This window comes from Gadus macrocephalus, chromosome 20 (assembly GCF_031168955.1).
Source record: "Gadus macrocephalus chromosome 20, ASM3116895v1".
Classification (NCBI taxonomy): domain Eukaryota; kingdom Metazoa; phylum Chordata; class Actinopteri; order Gadiformes; family Gadidae; genus Gadus; species Gadus macrocephalus.
The window spans coordinates 13160702-13183744 of NC_082401.1; the positions used below are offsets into that span (position 1 = coordinate 13160702).

Below are 23043 nucleotides of genomic sequence, written 5' to 3' on the forward strand. Positions count from 1 at the left end.
AACAGGGCGGATATTTGTTCCTTCATTCAGTCCTTTAGAAAGCAGAAGGCGTCTGTGAGCGATGCTCGCCATCAGGAGAGCCCGGCCCTAACCATCGCTTGCATCAGCCCCACTCCTCCTTATTTAAATTCAGACAGAGCCAGGAGGTTATATTGGCTCTGTGACCGGCATTGATCTGCTCCCGCGAAGGGCTATTGCTCTCCTGTGTCTACGGCAACCGCACAGCTTGAAGGAAACCAGATGCATAATGAGAAACGCATTCAATAAATCTCCATGAACAATGGCTCGCGAGGGCACGTCCTCCAGAAGGATATGAAATGATTCAAAAGTAGGAGAAATATCAGCCTGTCTCCGCCATCAAGAGCCCTCCTCCTCGAATTGTGATAAGGCCTCTTGAGGGTTATGCGTACAGAAAAGCTGAAGTGTCTCGGTGAAAGAAACCCAAGTTGCGTCAATGGGGACCGAATGACAATATTCCGATCGGATTTCGGGTCATGCCATGAGTGCTAATGAAAAGACGCGGGCCAGGGGCTGGCAGCATGGTGCCGCCCATGCAGACGAGTGCCCTTGTGTGAATCAGGACGGGTTCAGGCTGAAGAGAGATATCTCCCTCGCCGACATGAAACAGCCGACAATAAAGGACGAGTGATACAATGGCGGCCACGGTTTTCCCCTGTTCTCAGGGGAGCAGACGACGACGGCGGGGGAAAAAATGAGAAAGGGAAAGTGCAGGAATAAAGATGGAGAGGGTGTTTGAAGTGTGTCAAATTTCACAATGTGTCGGTATCCTGTACTGATGTTTGCTTTGTTAAAACCCAGCCTGCATAATAAAACTAAAACAACAACTCTGGCTGTAAAAGACATTGCAAAAGGACAAAGAAACAGGTAAAAATATGGAAAAATATTTTTATTTTTTTCAAATACATTTTTATTTAGGCCTACGGTGTGCGAAACTGAACACAACAAAAACATCTTAATTCCTCGTCTCAGAAGAAAGTACAAAGTACGTCCTCCTTCGCGTCGATTCATCCTGCGTGCCACGATACAATTATAGCACCTCAGAAAATATCATCAGCAAACGATACTCTCCTTAGCCAACGCCGTAGAAGTGACAAACGACGCCATTACGACGAATAAGCCGTCTTAATGCACACCAACCGCACCATTAGCGAGACGCCGAGGCAGCGTGGGCCTTATTCTGCAAGGTGTGCCGCCACCATCACAGCACAGATTAATGCACCCAGCCCCCCCACGGAGAGAGCTCCGCAGTGACATGCTCTGCCTGATCAGCACACGCACACAGCCACCCCCCGGGTGTATTAGGGAGCGTGTGTTAAGAGGCTGGATGGGGGATCGAGAAGACCCCAGAAGATATGTGATACACACGGGCAGCCCGCCTGGAAACCCCCCCAAGATCGACTGGGGGGTGTGCGAGCCAGCCAGCAACTTTTCTATGTGTCAACTTGCTAACTGGAGCATGGCGTGGGGGGAGAGAGAGGCAGGGAGAGAGAGAGGCAGGGTGAGAGAGAGGCAGGGTGAGAGAGAGAGAGAGAGAGAGAGAGAGAGAGAGAGAGAGAGAGAGAGAGAGAGAGAGAGAGAGAGAGAGGGGAGAGAGAGGTAGAGGAAGAGAGAGAGATAGGCAGAGAGATGCAGAGAGAGGTAGAGGTAGAGAGAGGCAGAGAGAGAGAGGAAGAGAGAGAGAGAATAAGTGATAGGGCGAGGTTGAGGGAGAGGGACTACAGTGACACTTCACAGCAGCAGCTGGTGTGTGTGTGTGTGTGTGTGTGTGTGTGTGTGTGTGTGTGTGTGTGTGTGTGTGTGTGTGTGTGTGTGTGTGTGTGTGTGTGTGTGTGTGTGTGTGTGTGTGTGTGTGTGTGTGTGTGTGTGTGGAGAGCAACTTGAAGGTCCTTGAGATCTAAGCTGATCATTACCTTTCACTCAGCATTTACAGTTTAGCTCGCCAGCGCTAGCCATTGTTAGCGCCCTGAGGCCTGTTACGGCGGGCAAGTGTCCCCAGGATCAGCTCACCCTCCTGGGCTTGGCCGGTGGCGGGGTGGGGGTGTAGCAGGGGGATGGGGCCAACAATCGATTCATGAGAGAAACGGGATTCTTTGCGTCAGCTGTCCTTGTATCGTCGTGTTGACGGCCGCACTGACGGTACAGCCCAACAGAGGGCGCTACAGCAGATTCGCCAATAGTCGGTTTGCAGCAACTACGGTTCGGTTCAATGGTGTTGCTTTAAAAAAGTGGACAAATAAAAGTAGACCCGCACCTTTAAACCACACAAAACAACAAAATCACTATGAAATCCATCGTAACATCATTTCGCAATTTACAGAAGAGCGAGATTTCAGAATCCCAATATATCGTATCGGCACTCTAACATGGTTGTAATATCGTACCGTGAGGTCCCAGGGTCCTTATTCGATTCCCGTCCCTGGGAGTGAAGTGTGATGTATATGTGTGATGTATGTGTCGGGGAGGGGGGGGGGTGGCATGGCAGACACAGCCCAATAAACATACATTGCCGAGTGGCCTCTTGTAAAGCTCAAGCCTGCGTGTGTCGGCGGTCAGAGCGGGACGAGGTGTGCAACGTGAGAGTTCAGCTCACGCGGGGCGCATGAGCTGAACCCTCACATTGCACACCTCGTCCGCTCCGACGTTGTCAACAAGATGGAAGCGGCAGACATGGCACTAAAGATAGATCCAACGACATCAGTGTGGCGTTTGAGGGAGCTTTGTTTTATGGCGGCTGGCACTTTTGACGGGCCGATCACACGCAGGAATACATGGCAGGCGGGGGGAGGGGGAAGCTGCCAATCCAGTTGGATGTTAATGAAACGAAACGCGTCAATACCATCCCTCAATTCTGTCACTGTCACTGTGTGTGTGTGTGTGTGTGTGTGTGTGTGTGTGTGTGTGTGTGTGTGTGTGTGTGTGTGTGTGTGTGTGTGTGTGTGTGTGTGTGTGTGTGTGTGTGTTTGTGAAATGTATTTCAGGGTATGTTTTCAAAAGGTTGCCTAGTAACACATAAACAACTAATGCAGCCCTGGCAGAACAACCTCAGTAAACTGAAGATTATTTTGGGTTTATTTTGTTGTTTTCTAAACGCTGTATTTCTCAAGTCCCAGATCCCGTCGTTATTCTGGATCTTCTGACTGTAATTAAAGGCCACAGCTGGCACTAATACTAATGCATGGAGATGCATTCATTTAGTGGCCTGTTGACAACAGAAAGACTCTTTCACACTGCAAATATTTTCTTGAACCAGACAGCAGTGTTTGCTAAATCGTCCCAGGAGAATATCTTTAAACCGCTCGGATCCGTTGGACAAATAATAAATATTGGCTTCTGCTTGCGTTCACATGTCAACGTTGAGTTTGAAAAGCCATGTGACAAATATGATTATCAACATTAGCAAACACAGCATTTTTCAAGCTTTTGCTGTTTGCCCAGCTTGAACGGACGTACGAAAATGAAGACGACTTTAACAGACCAATATTTATTTTATTGTAATTAATCAAATGACATTACTGCCAAGAATCTAAACTCCAGCACACCATTTACACTCCCAAAGTCCACCTTTTGAATCCCAGATTTCCTGACACACATGCAGTATGTTTTCTGTGTGACAAGAAGGAACAACACATTAAGAGAAGCCTTCACAATCCCCCAAAATCGTGTTGAGTTGAGGGATTGTTGCCGAGCCTCGAAGGAGCGCTCAGAGCTGCGCGTGGGAAAGACAACGTCTCATAACTTCTGCATAAGCTCACCGGATTCTAAGAATGAACAGACAGACAGACAGACAGACCGACACGCAAGCACGGGTCACCGAGAGAACAAGCTATTAAACGCTCTCCTAACAAAGTATGCATTTGTCCAAGTGGACACCAAAGGCATTCATCGTTCCGAAGAGTCCCGCGGAGCTGAGATGTATTATTGGGTTCATAGAAGCAGCTTTCTGGACTCAGGACAGCCTAGAGGCAGTGAAAGGGTTCGATTCCCTGCCAGAAGATCCCAACCACAGCTACCACGGTCATTTCAGTCTACCAGTTGGCATTGTGCTAACCCTCTAAATACAAGAATGGCATGTATCTAAAACAATCCAAAGTATGTCTTATGCAAAGTTTTTATGGATTTGAATAAAAGCTAAAACCACGACATCGTCGATGGAAGTACTTCAGTGAAATTAACATTCCACAGAACGTTAATTATCTTGTGTCACCCAGGGCATGCACCGACCGACAGACAAAGTATGATGTATCTCCTAATCAACTCAATACACCAGCCACCGCAGCAACAACAGCCACTGCCGCCACAACAGCTCGAGCACAGCTTCCCAGGGCCGGGGCTGAGCGCTGTGATTCCAGTCGATTGTTATCTCTTGTGTGCGTGTCTTCGCTGCAGCTCTGAGACACCAGTGTGAGGCAGTGATTCATTGGGCTTGGAGCGGGAACACCCGTAGACAAATCCCATCGCGAAGCCATTTTGGCATTCACGAACGTGATGGATGGCTGGTGACAGGGGAAGCATTTGAGAAATTCCTCAGTGCTGCAGAAAAGGAACTATTACCACCGGAATCACAGAAAGTCTCCCGCCGCACGTTATCCAACATAATCCTCAATGTGCGCCGTCACTACCCAGCAGCCCTATTACCGGGTTGATCAAAACAGAGACATCTTTCTTTGGGGTCACCAACAGGAAAAGTGAGGAATTCAGCTTTTTGGGATCTTTCTCAGCGTTTGTGTGACAGACAGCAAGCTGTTCTAATCTGGTATCTATGCACTGCACCGCACGACTTAGAAACACCGACCTAAGCAAGGGGGAGCTAAAGCCATAGCAGCCACTCAGCCGCTCTGTCAGACGGCACACCCACTTAGCTCAGTATTAAATCCTCTCCACCCCCCTGCCGTGACAGGTCCACGCCCGCGACCGTGACACACATTTACACCCGCACACAGAAATCGTTCACCTGGTGGCGTAGGTGGCCAAGAATCACACAACTCAAACCAGCCGTTGTTATTTCGGTCGTCGTCTCCCTGAGTTGTCTTCCGGGGCTGCTGCAGCAGTCAGACAAAAGGCCCGAGAACGACCGGAAACTAGGCTCTAGGACAGGCCCTGTGGTCGTGAGGAGTGAGTGACAGGCCCTGTGGCCTGTCACTCACTCCTCACGGCAAACAGCTCCGTCATCGTCACATCCCCGGCGTTAGGTTAGTCACCGAGCAGCGACTCCGGGTGTGAACGCAGACTTGTTTCCGCCGGCACGGAGACACCGGCAGGATTGGATTTAGACGAGCAGAGATGTGACCGGCTGACAGCTTGCTTAAATATGTACAAATAAGACTGAAGGCGCACAGACGCTCTGCGGAGCTGCTGCGTCTGCAACTGTTTCCGCTGCTCTGAGTTCCCCTCAACGCCGCCGCTGTGCTCCGGTCTCGTCTCTGCACATATTTTAATAAAACCACCGGTGAGGAACTTAATTCCATTTTTTGGGTATTTTTTTAACGATATTGTCGTGGTGGATCTGCGAGGCGGACCGGGGCTCATCTGCAGCGGTTCACCCCCCTTCTAGAACACGACCTTCCCCTCTGGCTCCTGCAGGGCCCCCAGAGTCTGATATTTAACCCAGTGAGTTACAGATGTACGGCCCCGGCTAAGACCCCTCAGGCACAGGGGCCCCCGGGTCAGGGCCGGACCCCGGAACGCATTCCCCAGGGTTCCACCTCTCCCATGAACCTGAGGGCCCGACACAATGCACCCGTTGACAGCCCGGAGCGCGGGCTCCCAGGCACCGAAGTCACAAGCCAGGGGCCCCGGCTCGCAGAACAACTGCAGCGAGTAGGGGAGTAGGGCTCTGAGGAGGAGTAGGGCAGTAGGGGAGTAGGGCTCTGAGGAGGAGTAGGGGAGTAGGGGAGTAGGGCTCTGAGGAGGAGTAGGGCAGTAGGGGAGTAGGGCTCTGAGGAGGAGTAGGGGAGTAGGGGAGTAGGGCTCTGAGGAGGAGCAGGGGAGTAGGGGAGTAGGGGAGTAGTGGAGTAGGGGACTAGGGGAATAGTGGGGCAGGGGAGTAGGGGAGTAGGGGAAGGGCTCTGAGGAGGAGTAGGGGAGTAGTGGAGTAGGGGAGTAGGGGACTAGGGGAGTAGGGGACTAGGGGAGTAGGGGACTAGGGGAGTAGGGCTCTGAGGAGGAGTCGAGGAGTAGGGGAGTAGGGGAGTAGTAGGGGACTAGGGGAGTAGTGGAGTAGGGGTCTGAGGGGAGTAAGGGAGTAGGGGTCTGAGGGGAGTAGGGGAGTAGGGGTCTGAGGGGAGTAGGGGAGTAGGGGTCTGAGGGGAGTAGGGGAGTAGGGGTCTGAGGGGAGAAGGGGTCTGAGGGGAGTAAGGGTCTGAGGGGAGTAGGGGAGAGTCTCTCCCCGTGCTGCCGGTCCTCCGTAGATAAAGAAATCTGAACGGTTATTATAATAATATACAATTAATTGTATATTATTATAATTATAATGGAGTCTCGCATGTCTGGAACGGTGCACTACTGGAAGTAGCTGCCTGATAGATGTGTTATGAGGAAGGCTGTCTGCAGGTGTCATGCTGGTGGGAGAGGGTGACATCCCAACTTGTTCCGATTTCCATGCAAACCACCATCTAAAATAAGAAGAGTGGAAACACATTCGGGGAACAAATAAAGGTGCGGGATTCGCGAACACCGTTGAGTATGAAGAGACGCACTCGCGAGCTCGAGAAGAATTGTCTTTCTGTGCGGGCGTCGACGCTGTTAATGTGATGTTATTGTAACATTATGTAACGCACGTGATTGGACACATTAGAGGCATTCTTCGTGTCTAATCGGAGGGGAATTAAGACGCTGAATGGGATTTGTGGTCTCCTGGGCAAAGTCCCCGTGAATCATCCTATTAAATACTCCCACTTCCCACAACAGCTTGACGTCAACACCTCGGTCCTCCAGCCATCAGCAGACCCTTAGTGGCAGCGCCTCGGCCCTGGGCCTTCACTATCCTGGAAGCCTCACGTCCACAGATGGACGGCTAAGGTTGGAGATATAAAATGGAGAGATGCAGAGAGATGCAGAGAGAGAGAGAGAGAGAGCGGGAGAGATGCAGAGAGAGAGAGAGAGAGAAAGAGAGGGAGAGATGCAGAGAGAGAGGGGGAGAGAGAGAGAGATGCAGAAAGAGCGAGAGGGAGAGAGAGAGGATGCAGAGAGAGAGGGAGCAGGAGAGAGCGAGAGTGAGAGAGAGAGATAGAGGGAGAGATGCAGTGAGAGAGAGTGAGAGAGAGGGGGGGAGACATGCAGAGAGAGAGAGGGAGCAAGGGAGAGAGAGAGAGAGAGAGAGAGCAAGAGAGAGAGAAATGCAGGGAGAGAGAGAGGGGGAGAGATAGAGAGAGAGATGCAGAGAGAGAGAGAGGGAGCGAGGGAGAGAGAGAGAGAGAGAGATGCAGAGAGAGAGGGACAGAGAGAGAGCGAGAGTGAGAGAGAGCGAGAGCGAGATTTTTTCGCTGGAAGGCAGTCTGAAACAATAGCCAACATAAGAATCATAATGAAGCCAATAAAAGCAACAGTTTCTCTGGGCTGAGGCCCAGAAAGGTCAAGGGATCCATCCTGGAGTGCTGAAGCTCTTACCTTCCCACTCCATACCCTACACCCGCACGGACACACACCCTTAACCAGAGCATCTAAGTGCTTTGTTTAACCTATGGGGCTGGATGCAGTCCTTCAGAAATAAGTGGCCGTTTCAAACGTTTTCACTCAACTAGCTACATTTAAATATATACGAGTTGAAGAGAAAAGACGACGAATGGAGAACAAACTTTCATCTGGCTGCGTTTTATGTGGAACATGCAAGCAGCATCGAGGATCGTGAACAACTTCGACCCTTTAAGAGCAGGCCTGAAGCTCTTCTAGATGTTTCTACTCTTCTGTGAGGGCTACTCCAGTCTATGTGTATCTACTCTACTGTGAGGCCTACTGTAGTCAATGTGTATCTACTCTACTGTGAGGCCTACTGTAGTCTATGTGTTTCTACTCCACTGTGATGCCCACTGTAGTCTAGATGTTTCTACTCTTAGGTGTTTCTACTTTATTGTGAGGCCTGCTCCTCTTCTATGCGTTTCTACTCTACTGTGAGTTCTGCTCCTCTTCTGTTTCTACTCTACTGTGAGTTCTGCTCCTCTTCTATGTGTTTCTACTCTACTGTGAGGCCTGCTCCTCTTCTATGTGTTTCTACTCTACTATGAGTTCTGCTCCTCTTCTATGTGTTTCTACTCTACTGTGAGTTCTGCTCGTCTCCTCTGCGCCTCCACTTGTGTTGCCCGCGGAGGACGGATGCGCTTGCTTACGCGTGTGATTGACATCGCCAGTTAAATCTAAAGCATGAAGGGCGTCCCCCACCGTGTGTAAACCCGCTGATGTGTTAAAAGGCATTACGCCGCCACAACAGCCCAATGCGCTTATGACTCATTCATAACGGGGGAGACAATGTGGAGAGGGTCCCGCTGAGGCCACGCGATAACACACAGCATTTGATCTTTCTCTCATTTTGTAGATTAGATGTGCGTACATCTGGAGGATTAAATCAGTCTGGGTGCCGTGCCACCGACAAACAGGTGGGCCCGGTATCAAATATTCAGCCTTCTACTCGTGCCAGGTTTCACGTTGGAGCGAGGGACCCTGGGCTCCACGAGAACAACCGCAACACACTCACCAGGCGCCGGGAAGCAACGAACTATGACCCCAAACGACAAAACGCGTTAGTGGAGTCATGAATATTTGATGATGTTTAACTTTATCACTGTGGCCTTCAAAATGTGTAAGGCTATTGGAACTGTTGAGTTTAGCCTACTATTGACCGCAGTGAATTTAGTTTTAGGTTGGATATTCGACGGATATTCAGTCCAGTCCCAGCCGCGACTTCACGGAGATTTGCCCGACAATAGCAGCAGGAGAACGGTTAGCGCCCCTCGCAGAGCCCCGCGGTGAATCGCTGGAAACTGATTTAGGGACCGTCAATAAATTACTTCACGTAAATATATCAATACAAAATACTAGCAGTATTTTCAATAGCTTCCATGCCATGTGACCCAGTGACTCCAAACCAGTATCCAATTGTAGAACTAAACCCTGAGAATAGGACACACCACTTTTTATGGTATTTTAGTGCTTCCTCTATTTTATATGAATATTAATATGCAGGAATTATCATATTTCTTTCAATAGCTTCCATGCCATGTGACCCAGTGACTCCAAACCAGTATCTAATTGTAGAACTAAACCCTTAGAATAGGACACATCACTTTGTATTGTATTTTAGTGCTTTCTCTATTTTATATTAATATTAATATGCAGGAACTATCATATTTCTTTCAATAGCTTCCATGCCATGTGACCCAGTGACTCCAAACCAGTATCCAATTGTAGAACTAAACCCTAAAAATAGGACACACCACTTTTTATGGTATTTTAGTACTTCCTCTATTTTATATGAATATTAATAAGCAAGAATGATCATGTTTCTTTCAATAGCTTCCATGCCATGTAACCCAGTGACTCCAAACCAGTATCCAATTGTAATGGTAAACCCTAAGAATAAGACACACCACTTTGTATTGTATTTTAGGGCTTTCTCTATTTTATATGAATATTAATATGCAGGAATTATCATATTTCTTTCAATAGCTTCCATGCCATGTGACCCAGTGACTCCAAACCAGTATCCGATTGTAGAACTAAACCCTTAGAATAGGACACACCACTTTTTATGGTATTTTAGTGCTTCCTCTATTTTATATGAATATTAATAAGCAGGAATTATCATATTTCTTTCAATAGCTTCCATGCCATGTGACCCAGTGACTCCAAACCAGTATCCAATTGTAGAACTAAACCCTGAGAATAAGACAAACCACTTTTTATGGTATTTTAGTGCTTCCTCTATTTTATATGAATATTAATATGCAGGAATTAGGGCTGGGTGATATATCGAATATATGCGATGTATCGCGAGATGTTCTCCAGGGGATGTATAAAATGCCCCTGTCGCGAACATCGAATACAAATAGGCACGTAATGTTACTTTTTACTTTTTTGTGCGTTCACGCGACGGGGCGACAAGATCCCATACAAAGTGAACGTAGAGATGCGTATCGGGCGAATTTTTCGCGAGAGAAAACCGGCGACAAGTTTGATTTGTCGCGCCACACTTTCGCCGTGCACAGGCGAGCACGTTCACACGGATTTGTGGCGCGACAAATTCGCTCGAGTTGAAATATTTCAACTTTGACGCGAATTTCGCGTGATGATAGCCAATCAGCGTTCAACAGCGTGGCCACTGAGTGACATGTGTAACGTAACAGCCAATCAGCATTCAACCGTCAAACTCAGCATTGGGAGAAAGTGATTGTTGCCGTTTGAGACTCCCGGAGCTCTATATATATATAATATAATTGTTTATATAATATCACGGCCAAAAGCTCTGTGCGCCTCCGGATGGCCGTAGCGTGGGGAGCTCATAGGGATTGGGCTTCTCAGGGTTTGTTTACCGGCGTTGCTGTGGTTTCCGGTCTTGTGTGTTCCAACGATTTATTTCGTAGGCCCATCTAATAAATCTCAATAATAATCAATACATTCACTGCCTCTTCCGTGGTCATTACAATATTATGAATAGACGTCGGGTCCTCCGACGTCTCTCCCTCTTCCACAAAAGGTAAAGACATGCAATGGTGGTTATCTTGTTGTGGCGCGACAAATTCGACAAAACTTGCACAGCGACAGATTATGATTTGTGGCGCGACGAAACTTCGGCGACAACGCAAACGTGCGACAAATGTCGCGTTTGGTGTGAACGCACAGTGTTCCCTTCTCAGGCCACCATTTTTGTCAAATAGTCGTAATGTCTGCTTTGTCTGCCTCCTCTCCTTTGACATGTCTGGCCGAGTTAAACTTGCCAGGGATATAAGCCCTAAAATACAATACAAAGTGGTGTGTCCTATTCTTAGGGTTTAGTTCTACAATTGGATACTGGTTTGGAGTCACTGGGTCACATGGCATGGAAGCTATTGAAAGAAATATGATAATTCCTGCATATTAATATTAATATAAAATAGAGAAAGCCCTAAAATACAATAGAAAGTGGTGTGTCCTATTCTTAGGGTTTAGTTCTACAATTAGATACTGGTTTGGAGTCACTGGGTCACATGGCATGGAAGCTATTGAAAGAAATATGATAATTCCTGCATATTAATATTCATATAAAATAGAGGAAGCACTAAAATACCATAACAAGTGGTGTGTCTTATTCTCAGGGTTTAATAATGCAATTAGATACTGGTTTGGAGTCACTGGGTCACATGGCATGGAAGCCATTGAAAAAACTGCAAGTATTTTGCATTGATATATTTACGTGAAGTAATTTATTGACGGTCCCTAAATCAGTTTCCAGCGATTCACCGCGACGCTCTGCGAGGTGTGCTAACCGTTCTCCTGCAGCTATTGCCGGGCAAATCTCCGTGAAGTCGCGGCCGGAACTGGACTGAATATCCGTCGAATATCCAACCTAAAACTAACTTCACCGCGGTCTACTACCGTTCATAAACTGAAGTCTTCTTAAGGCTACCTAGTTGGTACTTTTGTAATATTGCAATTAAAATGACTAAATAGAGCCAATAAAACCATTATTCATATATGTTACTGGATTAATAATACACACACGTAGGCCTACTACATGCTTATATCACTTTAGAAATGGAACCGCAGTGAGTCGACGTGCTGAACTATGAGAGATCAGGATAAGGCATGGACTTGTCGCTTGACAGATCCTATATATACAATAGGCTAATACAAACAGAACCATCTGCTTTTCTTCTCCCCTGACGCCTTAAACCCGGCGTTTTCTAGCAATGGGTCACCGCTAGTGACTCACAAATCAGACTTTAAAATTCGGCTATTGCATTGTCCAACTTCTGTATGCGTGATGACCGCTAGAGCAGATCTTTGCTGAACACATAGGCCTGCAAATATGGCAAACATGTGAATGATGCTCCTGTCCCATTCCGCCGCATTAGCAGGCGATCCAGAGTGTTGCTCAGCTTTTTCATTGCAGGGCCTTTCCCCTTAACGCTAGAACGGGTGTTCTATGTTTTATTCAATGATTAACGGCGTAAATGGACTGCTGAATATGGCAATGTTTCGTTAAATGAACCAGCAACGGCGAATGCATTCATTAAAACACGCCCGGGTGAACTTCTGTCCTTTATCCGACTGGAAACATCGCAACTCAAGAATATGACAGGTGGTCGAAGCCCTCAAATCTCCACCGTTTCCTGTCAGTAGATACACAGCAGAGATCCTCGCAAGGGCGCACAGCGCGTAAAGACCAGGCTACCTTCACCAATGCGCTCCTGTTCGCGTCCTTTGGAGACATAAGGTGTCCAAACGGAACGACAGAGCAGTCTACACTGGTTACGTCCACTTTTTGGATCCAGAACCGAGAGACGTTTCCAACATAACTTTTATAAAGCATTGTGGCGCATATGGCGACTTTCTCAGTAGAATTAACCGTAGGCCTACCTGATATCTCCGTCAGAGGAACATGTGCGAAGCTGAAGCCCTTCGCGACGCACGCCTCCCTCACCTCGCTGCAGTTCCCCGCTTTGAAATCTGCCTTCGCCGCGACGTAAAGCACAGAAAAAGTGCAGAGGACGGTCTCTATCCGGAACATCGTCCACATCTTCCTCACACAGAGTTCCCCTCCTGCAGAATCCCGCTCGCCGAGAACTCCCCGCAGCGCAGCCGCGGCAGGTAGCGCTGTCCGGGTACCACAACTCACAGCCGGCCGGGGTCTGCTCAGTACATCTCCTCCACACGGAGCTCAGTCAGTTCGGCTGATTGAACGGAGACACAGACTCCCGCGACGCCAACGGGTAAAACAAAACATAAAAACCCCGAACTGCGAAGATGGAGGTGCGACACGAATCCGGGTGATCTTGCTTGCTGCTGCTGAGATGTCATGCAACTTCACTCGGCGGGCGGACAGCCTGTGGTGAGCGGCTCGGCCGGACTGAGGCGGTGAGGCGAGGGAGCGCGGATCAGATGCGCTGCTGGCGGGGCACAGCGGGACGCAAAACGCGGAGTGGAATCCAGACGCGGCCGTGGGTCATGCGTGCTGCCGTTACCCTCCGTTAACGTGCTCCGCCCGCCCCCCTGCACACACGCTCACTGCCGAGCAACCACCCACACACGCACGCAAACACACGTACACACAGAGTACCGACACACACACACACACACACACACACACACACACACACACACACACACACACACACACGCACACGCGCACACACGCGCACAAACGCACACGCACACACACACACACAGCACCTACACAAACATACGTACACGCAGAGTAAACACTCACACACGCACACACACACACACACACACACACACACACCTTGCTGGTATGATGGTTTGTTGGCATTTACTCAAGCCAAACTTTGTAATAAGTGTGATACTGAAAATTGCATGAAAACATATGCTTCCTTTATCTTCACAGATTGGATTTCTTATATGAATTTCACCCTAGCCCCTGATGTGTGTGTGTATGTGTGTGTGTGTGCGTGTGCGCTTGTGTGTGTGTGTGTGTGTGTGTCTGTGTGCTGATGGATGAGGCTTAATACGTTCTGCTAAAGGTTACGTTAATTGTTAATTTAATCATCTGCATATGATCCCTCATGCAGCAACCAGCAGGCCGATGATGATGATGATGATGATGAAGAGCTTCCTGTCCGCTGATATTGATTCTCAAGCGCTTTAATCCCTGGGCAGCTCAACAGTGGATTATCAACATGGCGTCTCCCCCTCACAGAGCTCTCCTACTGTTAGGGCGCACAGACATGTATCCATAGTTTAATAAACATGTCTTCAAAGCTCGCTGTGTTTCTGAGGGGTCTCAGCGGTTTAAATTCAACCTCAACAGGCGGCAAACCTTGGGTTTGTTGTTTCATTATTTATTTCGTTTTTTTCTGGTTCAGGGCACCAAAGAAAAGACTGGCTGGCACAGGGAGAGGATAACAAAGGGTTGAATAGAGAGCGGAATTTACCGACCATTACGCCGACAAACGCCTGACGAATCTTCTGAGAGTGGCTTACTGGGCCTGAGGTGGAGGCACAGAGACGTCCAGAGGTCGGGGGGGGGGGTCGAGGGAGTCCATCTACTGAACCCCCCCCATCATGTAAACGTGCATTTACGTGGTTACGTGGTTTGATGTATTTGAACCTTTTAAGACAGGAAAGGTTCATTTAGACCTCTGTTGTAGCAAAATAACGTTGTTTTCTTCAACAGACTCTGGAGGTATCAAAGTGCAATGTTTAACGTTTTTTTGTGAATGAGGCACGCAAAAGGAGAATGCGTGTTCATAATGCTCAAATACACAACAAGAACTTTGGTGTAAAACAATGGCTGTGAATGTAAATGTTCCGCCCACATAATTACCGTCGCCTGACTGGACTGCACTTATGTCTGCTCGGTTCTCAGCACTTTACGTCTGTATCCGCACTAGAACTGGACAAATCTTTCTGTGGAGTCCTTGATGTTCACGACAAATCTACCCTGGGACAAATAAAGTAATCTTGAATCTTAAATAGTTAAAATCGAGGATGACCCATTTTAAAAAAACGTTTGTGAAGAATTAACTGATAGTAAATGTCAGTTGGTCTACCGGTCTCAGCCTCGAGTCATCACGGACCAAAATACCTCAAACAGGCAGGAAGCCTGTGTGGCACAGACCAGTGACCATATGGGCAGTGAAGTGGCTATGCACGGGGTGTTTGACTTCCAGCTGAAATATTCTGGGTTCAATACCCTGTCCCCTTGTTGCCTCTAGGCGTCCTCGACAAAGATGGCCGACTCCCACCAGCTTCTTAACCGCTTAATCCAGTCTCACTATGAGTCACTTTGGACAGCCGCGTCTGTGGACGTGACTCAGTGGTCTAACCAGGAGGAACAGTGAAAGCATGATTGTGTGTTTCCCTTCATTCATACCACTGCACCACTCAGCAGCAAGGTGAGTGTTGCCTTCTCCGTGGGAGCCGATACCTTCACCATGAGGCCCCCAGGGGCCACTCTCCCCCCCTCATGGGTCTGCAGTACTAACACACAGGAACAGCAGCAGTCCACAGCATTCAGTGGCATTCAAACAGCACACCGTTGTGAATTAAATGGGCTTGTTTTGTTTTCACAATGCTGGAACCCAAATTATCTTTGGCATTACACGACCATAGGACGCGGGCTACCGGTCGACAAATTACCCTCAGATTGTGTTATTAAGTCCCTTTTGTTATTTTTGTGATAAATTACACAATATTATATACAGATGACATAAAAACTAGGGCTGTCAGTTAAACGCGTTATTAACGGCGTTAACGCAATCCAATTTTAACGGCGTTAATTTTTTTATCGCGCGATTAACGCAAATTCATATTTAAAAAGATAAATATGAATTTGTTTTTCTTTGGCTCCAAACAAAGAAGCAGTAGCCTGACTACTATGTTCAAGGCAGTATGTTTGTATGTTCATCGTTTAATTGCACTATAGGCTTTTTTTTGTATCTTCCTGTTTTGATCAGTATATGCCAATGTTGTTATCAATAAAAAAACATTGCACAAGGCAAGCCGAAGTTGTCTGATTGATGAGCCTATCCTAATGACAGCCGGGAATCTCAGAACACGGAAATTAAAAAAGGCACACTTGGTTTCACATGGTTCTGCCTCAGTGCGAGCATCTTGAAGATCTGTACCTGAAGATTGCCTGCTTGTATAATTCTGCGGTAATACTCACTCGCATATATATATATATATATATATATATATATATATATATATATATATAATACATATATATTTATTTATATTTAGAGAATACTGCAAGACTACATATGTCTACAATAGCATGGCCACAGCATAATGACCCTTCTGCAGGAGGCCTTCATGATTCGTATTAAATGATCCGCTCTAATCTTTCGCTGTTGTACATTTCCCCGGCAAAGCTTATTATTCATCTTAATTTGACACGTGATCATTTACTTGTAATTATCCTTTTGTTACGACAACATCCACAACAACAAGCTCCCCACACCAGCGTTTTCTCCAGGATAACCGGAACTTTCTTGTGGCGAAACACGTCTCCAATAAACTGCTCGAGTGCGGTCAGAGAGGTCCAGCTCGCTCTGCTCAGGCCTGGAGCGAAGGAGGCTGGTGAATATATTGTCATCGCACGCACTCCATCATGTTAGCGATTGTGCATTGTGATAGAAACAAACGTGCCTGGAGGGGAGAGCACTGCTTTCTCCCCCGTCTGAGTTTGAGTAAATGTACACATTTGTATAATGACAAAAAGAGATTAGGACTAAAAATAGCATGAAGGACCGAACACACGTTCCTCTTTTACGGCGGTTCTCTGGTGTTACGTCTGACAGCCATGGCCTCGGCTCAGGTGGAGAACACCATGGCAACAAGAATTTAAGGCTCTTCACCAAGGAGATAACATTTTGAATACAGATATTCTCAAAACTTTCGAGGCCAACGCCAGCTTAAGATATTTAGCAAAAAGATATCGTGTTGGTTAAGTATTAAAGGTTAGACAAAGGACCTGGTCGGATCAGCGCGGGCATCAGGGAGGTTCTCCACCGCTCCGTGGCCCGGGCGTTGGCCCGCTGGAGCGCCGTGTTGTCATTGGTGCCATGTTCAAAACCCCAGCTTTTGCACAAAGGAACCGCGGCAGCCTGAGACATTGGCTTCTTTCCTATTCTCACACCTCATCAGAATCAGAATGTGATGCTCGCCGACTCATTGTGTTGGCATGTTTGTGCGAGGCAGAAATACCCTATACAAAGTTCAGCTGCAGGAGAGTTACTGAAGGTGGAACACATTCTGAATATCTCACACGCAACTTAATCATTAATCGTATGGACGTTCCTTCACAATCGTACATTTTTAAAGTATATACATTGTTGTTTCAGTCACTGTTTAATCTATTATGCCTCCTACGCATTGGTTGCCTGTAAGGTCAAAAGTATCTCAACGTACAGAATGACCCTGCGTTGTCTGCACAAATTACAATAAAACACTTTGATTTGCCCCCCCCCCCCCCCCCCGCCCCTCTTCTGCACATCCAGGACCGTGCGATGAATCAGGAGCCACTCAGCGACTTTATTATTCCTCGTTGGATGTTAATTCCTCTCTCTACCGCCATCCCACAAGGTGCACTCAATCTGCCGTACTGTAAGTGCGCCCTTCTACTCTCCCAGGGTCTGTAGCACGGCGGCGTTGTGAACCAGGGGCCCGGGCTACACGTATCAACTATAGAAGTATAAATCCAGGGACCCCTTCATAAACAAACCCCAACAGGCAGCTCAATAGTCAATCGCTACGGCCCGGGCAATAACTGTCAGCGGGGCGTGCAGCGTGTGGCGCGGCGTCGAATCCGATCATAACGCCGATCGTTGGAAGCTACCTCAAACTAATGCCGCACATTCCTATAAACGCCGCACAGTGCGGTAATCACACGATGGGGAACAACGATCACAACGTCTGGGAAATCCATAGGCTGACGGCTATAAGTGATCGCTTACCCCCTCACACGTTCGCTTGCGAACAGGGTTCGCCACGGGAAGGTGTGAGACGCTAAATCGAGCCCACGAAAGATCTGAAGCACTCCACACCTGGAGGTGGGAGGAGGGGGGCGGGCGTGCAGGTGTGCCCAGCGGTAAGGTGACAACGGGCTGGTAGAGCAGGAATATTAATTGGATGAAGCGATAGATAGGCATGCACATTTAAATCAGGAGCAGACGAGGTTGTGAATTGTATCGCTGTTCCGGTCTACTGCAACACAATCTCCCTTCTCTAACTTCCTCTGTGAGCGCCACTGAGCAGAGAAGAACAACAACAACAAAGTTTACTTCTCATTGGTCACGACCATATAAGCTACAGCGTCTCCTTCCTGTGCTTGCTGAACTAAACACCAACTCTCCAGAGAAGGCTTGGTTTCAATATTCTATTTATTCCACTGTAACAGAATGCTGGCGTGACGTAGAGGTGAGTAAACCTCCGTCTACTCCAGGGGTGGTGGAGGTGTCGAAATGAGGGGCCAATTCTGTCACCCCTCTGACGCACTTATTGTATTTTGTACGTCCCGGCACTTAATGAATGCACTTATTGTATGTTGTATTTCATGCCACTTAATGTACACACTTATTGTATGTTGTACGTTCTTGCCCTTCAAAATAGTACTTAGCATTGTGTAGCATCTTATCCTAGCTATCTCTGTTTTCTACGGGGAATGGGTTCTCCTAGCGATTGTTGGAGCTTGGCACCAACAAACATTCTGACAAATGTACTTATTGTAAGTCGCTTTGGATAAAAGCTTCTGCTAAATGCCCTAACTGTGAATGTAAATGTAGAACGCAGCAAGCCAACAGTGGATCGAACCCCATCACCACCATCCCCCACGGTGAAAGGAAAAGAGATATTTTACTGGACTCCATCTACTAAACGCTTCGATGTTCAGTTCAGACATAACACATCTTTTTATAACTGCGGAGATTGTAACAAATTGGATTTTGGAATAGCGCATTATAAGCGTTGACCAGATATCGTCTTGTGAAAGCAGGGACGGCCGTGGGTTATGAGGTGTACTGGGGGCATTTTGTTGCAACATTCAGGAATCCAACGTCCATATTTGTATGGGTTAGGGATGGCAGGGGTTTATTCCCTGCAAAATGGTCCGCAGCCACCCCTACCCTTATGTATCACAACAAGGAAAATAAATTGTCAATTAACTCATGAGCACAATCGCAGTCCCCCCGTCCTTGGGGGTCCTCTGACACCGCAGAAAGGACCGCGAGCACGACAGCCAAACACCGACCCCATCACCCCCACCGCTCTCTCCCTCACGGCGACTCTCCCGGTGGCTCCTTCACAGCCCTCCTCCCACGCGGTCTTCACCCCTCCCGGGCTGCAGAGGCTTCTCTCCTCTCTCCTTTATTTATATATTAACCTTAGTGGAACCAGCAGACATTTATCAAGACTGCTGGGTCATGAACAGGTGCAGGCACGGATCGATACAACCCAATTAGGAGCCTGGCATTACTCAAATCAAGGACCTTGCCGGCTCCTGAGGCAGAGAGCGCTGGACAATGCATTAACGCAGCGCCCCCGTTGCGCCACAGACAACAGTATCCGAGAGTATGACAGCACCTCCTCCCCGGGTGCCAGAGTAGCAGGGGCTCTTCATTGTTAAGGACCCCACACAATCAATTCCTATCTAAAGCCAGTGGTCAATCACTCCCACAGCCACACAAGAGGACCTGGAGATGAGTGCCACGAGAGGATACACGATTGACCAAAGCCCTTGTTGTCTGGGTCCTCTCTCCCCTCTCTCCTCTCCCTCCCTTCCCCTCACCCCTCTTCTCCTCTTCCCTTCTCCTCTCCCCTCCCTTCTGTCCATACTCTTCTCTCCTCTCTTCTCCTCTCCCCTCTCTCCTCTCCCCTCTCCCCTCTCTCCATCCTCTCCTCCCCCCCTCTCTCCCCTCTAAGTCCACTGACACCCCAGCACGGTAAACAACCGGCCAAACCCAAATCCTGACAAGACTACATGGCTCTGCTTAATAACCCTGGCTGATGCTGGACTCTGCCCAGATCCCTGATATAATCAACAGATAGATATTCAGGAAACCCGCAGATTTGAACATTGGCAACGATTTACCAGAGAGGATATTCAAGGCTCACTACATACAGCTAACCCGGGGAAGATTGTTAAATTGTCTGCACATTTTGCTGTTTTTTGTACAAACCGCTTACTGGGCGAGACAGTGTAAATATCCTAAGTGGTGAATATTGGCATATTTGTCACTACGATGCACCGAGCAAGTTTCAGAACATGACTGATTTCACAACTCTTATTGGCAAGTGCACACGGTGCAGAAACAGCATTAAACAAAAAGGCCTGGCCGTCACTGCTGCTGGCTGCCTCCTTTTGTGGGCGAGCGCCACCACCGTACAGCCAGCGAGCTTCAGAAACGTGCTGCTTTATTAAACCAAAACCCACTTTCATCGAGGACATCCTTGGAGTGCTGTTGCAGGCAACTTGTTCTCCGTTTTACTTCACAAGGAGAGCAAATGATTAAACCTCTGCAGACCTCCATAGCAGAAGGCCAGACCACAAAGACTTGCTATATTCTCCAGTTATATCAGAGTAGGGAGGGTGGGGGGGGGGGTAATACTGCATTGAACCGTAGATACTCACATGCCATGTCTTTCTAGTCAGGACTGCATTTTTTCATGATATTAAAAGGACAATACCGGTCGGGTATATCAAACCACCGTTGTCATATCTCCTGGCTTCACTAAAACATCCATTACCGATGTAATTTGGCAAAATTGCTTCCTTGTACTGAAACTGCCGAAGAGCTTTTGCGTGTGCTTGCCTGCCACCCATGTAATGGCAACACAGCACTTTGGTCTTTTTGATGAGACATTTTATAAAGTGCTCGAACGGTGATTCACTGGGGATTTGTCCACAAACTCCAAACTGACCGACGCAAACTGAGACCGAAGAGGAATACTGGCATAGTTTAACTTGTGGTGGACACACAAACGCCAAAACACTCAGAGTCTCTACAGGGAAGTCATTTTGACTAATTCTTCATAATGACTTTCGTGACCAACGTTTTCCTGATGCCAGGAAACATGTTCCGATGGCTTGATCACCCAAGACCAGATCACCCATTGTCCGTCTAAGATGAGCTTTGGTCCGGTCATGTTAAGAGAGAGACATGTGTCTGAACTATCTTTAGGTCTGCATGCTGCCCGGTTCTGACCCAGTCCCCCATGGCGGTATTATGCCGTAGTGCCTGTCTTTCCAAATGCTCTTGTGGAAGAAAAACACAGAACGGAATACAACTATTGATTTTCCTTTTCTTTTTATTCCTGCTTACAAGTATTGGATGTCTCTTTCGCAAAAATATCATGGGCTGCTAAATTGGAAAAAGTTAATATTCTGTCGGTTGAGAGACCAATTCGGCTCTCCGTGGAAACAAATCAACGGAGCAGGTGCCAGCCAATGGGGGCTGAGCATTTCCCGCTGATCAAAGTGTATTTCCATCAGGAGGTGACATGGTGTGATGGGGGGCTTGACGCCACCGTGCCCCGGTCTGGCCGCCGGGACCACCAGTCTAATTCACAACCTGGAACCTAAAGGCAGATAACAGTGCAGATCTGACAATGGGAGCATTCCCCCGATCCCTCATCAAGAACAACTCTTTCAATCTCCCCCCTCTGACGGCTGAATGGGCGAGGAGGAAGAGGAGAGTGGGGGGAAACCGCAGGAGCTTCCTGTTATTAATGTTTTTTTCAAGTTTGGAACACTTTGAGATCTCAACTTTCCACCATACACAGAATCTAAAATAGGAAAAGCACTTATAAAATATCAAAAGATTATATATATCCTTTTTTATCCATAATGAATAAGCAACATGACACCTACATGTTTGTCTTTTAATAAATCCGTTACTTTCCTGAGCCCCATGACACCAAAGGTCTAACTAATTATGTCTTTGTATTCAATGTTCTTACTGCGACCACACGATATCTCCATGTGATTTTCAAATGATTTCGTATTGGCCACAGGGTTGCGTTTCCTCTCTATTGAAACGTGATATCCATGCTTAGTGCTCTCCTGGCCTCACTAAAAATAGGCCTTAATGTTTCTGTGTCTGTCAGAGCGGCGGTCGTTACTTAATAATTACTGACAGGGCGGTGAGAGGCCACAGCCTCATAAACAGGAATATGTTTGCGTCAGCCGAGCGGATTACAGCCACAACACAGAAGCGTCTCTCAAGGACAGAATCCTTCATATCAACGGTTTTGATGGATTTATCTGGAGATGTTATTGTTCGGCAAGTTTTTACTTCACTCCTTTGTCCTTCGATGGAATAAATTACACGTGTACGTGATACTACTTTATAAAGACTTGAGGCTTATTGTATTTAAAAAAAATATTAAATCGTCCACTTAATAAGAATATGGTAATGCTCAATCTATCGTCATCCTCAAACCAATGCCCCAGCGAGATAAGACCCCAGGTTGGTCTGTGTTGATGTTTTCGGCCGTGGGTGCGTGTGAGTCTGATGACCTGAGGTTGACCCCCGACTGCGTGGGTTCAGACCGTGAATCACATCCCGGCCGCGGCAGTAGCGTCGGTGTCTGGCCCGACGTGCCGAAGATGATTTTCTCTCGGTGAAACAGCCACTGGACTCCTCTTAGAACCCGTCTGACAGCCCCGGCCTCGTTCCTTGTCAAAACCGTCTTAGAACATCAGCGCCCCCCCCCCACCCCCTCCCCCATACACAAACACAGCCGCTCTGAGCGCTAAACCTGTCCCATGATTACATGAGCAGAGTTGTCACATCTCTGCGTGGTTGTCCCGGTGACACGGAGCACACTGACATGATGTGTTGTCCTCACCCTTACACAAATCCAACGTCGGCCCACAGACTTTTTGGAACTCGCTGAAATAGATAGCCGTCTGAAAGGAAATATTAGTTTACTAGTGTCAAGCGGCTCATCCGTAGCAGCAGGCGCTGATGTGTGTCTGCTCGGTGAGTCCCAGCTGGCTGCGCTGACATCGCCTCCAGGGCCGACAGATGTGATCCGCAGACAAGTGGGGTCAAGCCGTCGAGGGGTCCGTTCGCACGCAGGAAGAGGAGGAAGACGCGCTGACGCATAACTGCTTGCAGCCTAACTCATGTGAGGTTTGAGAGGATTCAGACACATGTGGATGAAGAGGATTATCTCTGAAGTTGTTGTTATTGATTCCGAGAAAAACTGAACTACTACCACTCAAGACGAGCCACTGAAGAGTTACTACTTAAGAGACTGGGATAATAGGTTTGTGAGGTGTTCCCCTTCATGGGTAATACTCAAACGTTTAACACCTCAAATGAAAACCGCCAGCAGGCTTCAGGTGTATCCCACGCGGCTTCATGA

The 23043-nt window shown here is 47.8% G+C and overlaps 1 protein-coding gene across 1 annotated transcript in view; it reads right to left on the bottom strand.

Annotated features, from left to right (window-relative positions):
• The window catches only part of gpc6b (glypican 6b), a 6966-nt gene extending 4872 nt beyond the window's left edge, over positions 1-2094 (bottom strand). The window contains exon 1 of the mRNA XM_060040489.1: positions 2029-2094. Coding sequence (XP_059896472.1) covers positions 2029-2094 — 66 coding nt within the window. The remainder of the gene's footprint in view (positions 1-2028) is intronic.
• Positions 2095-23043: the final 20949 nt, after the last annotated feature.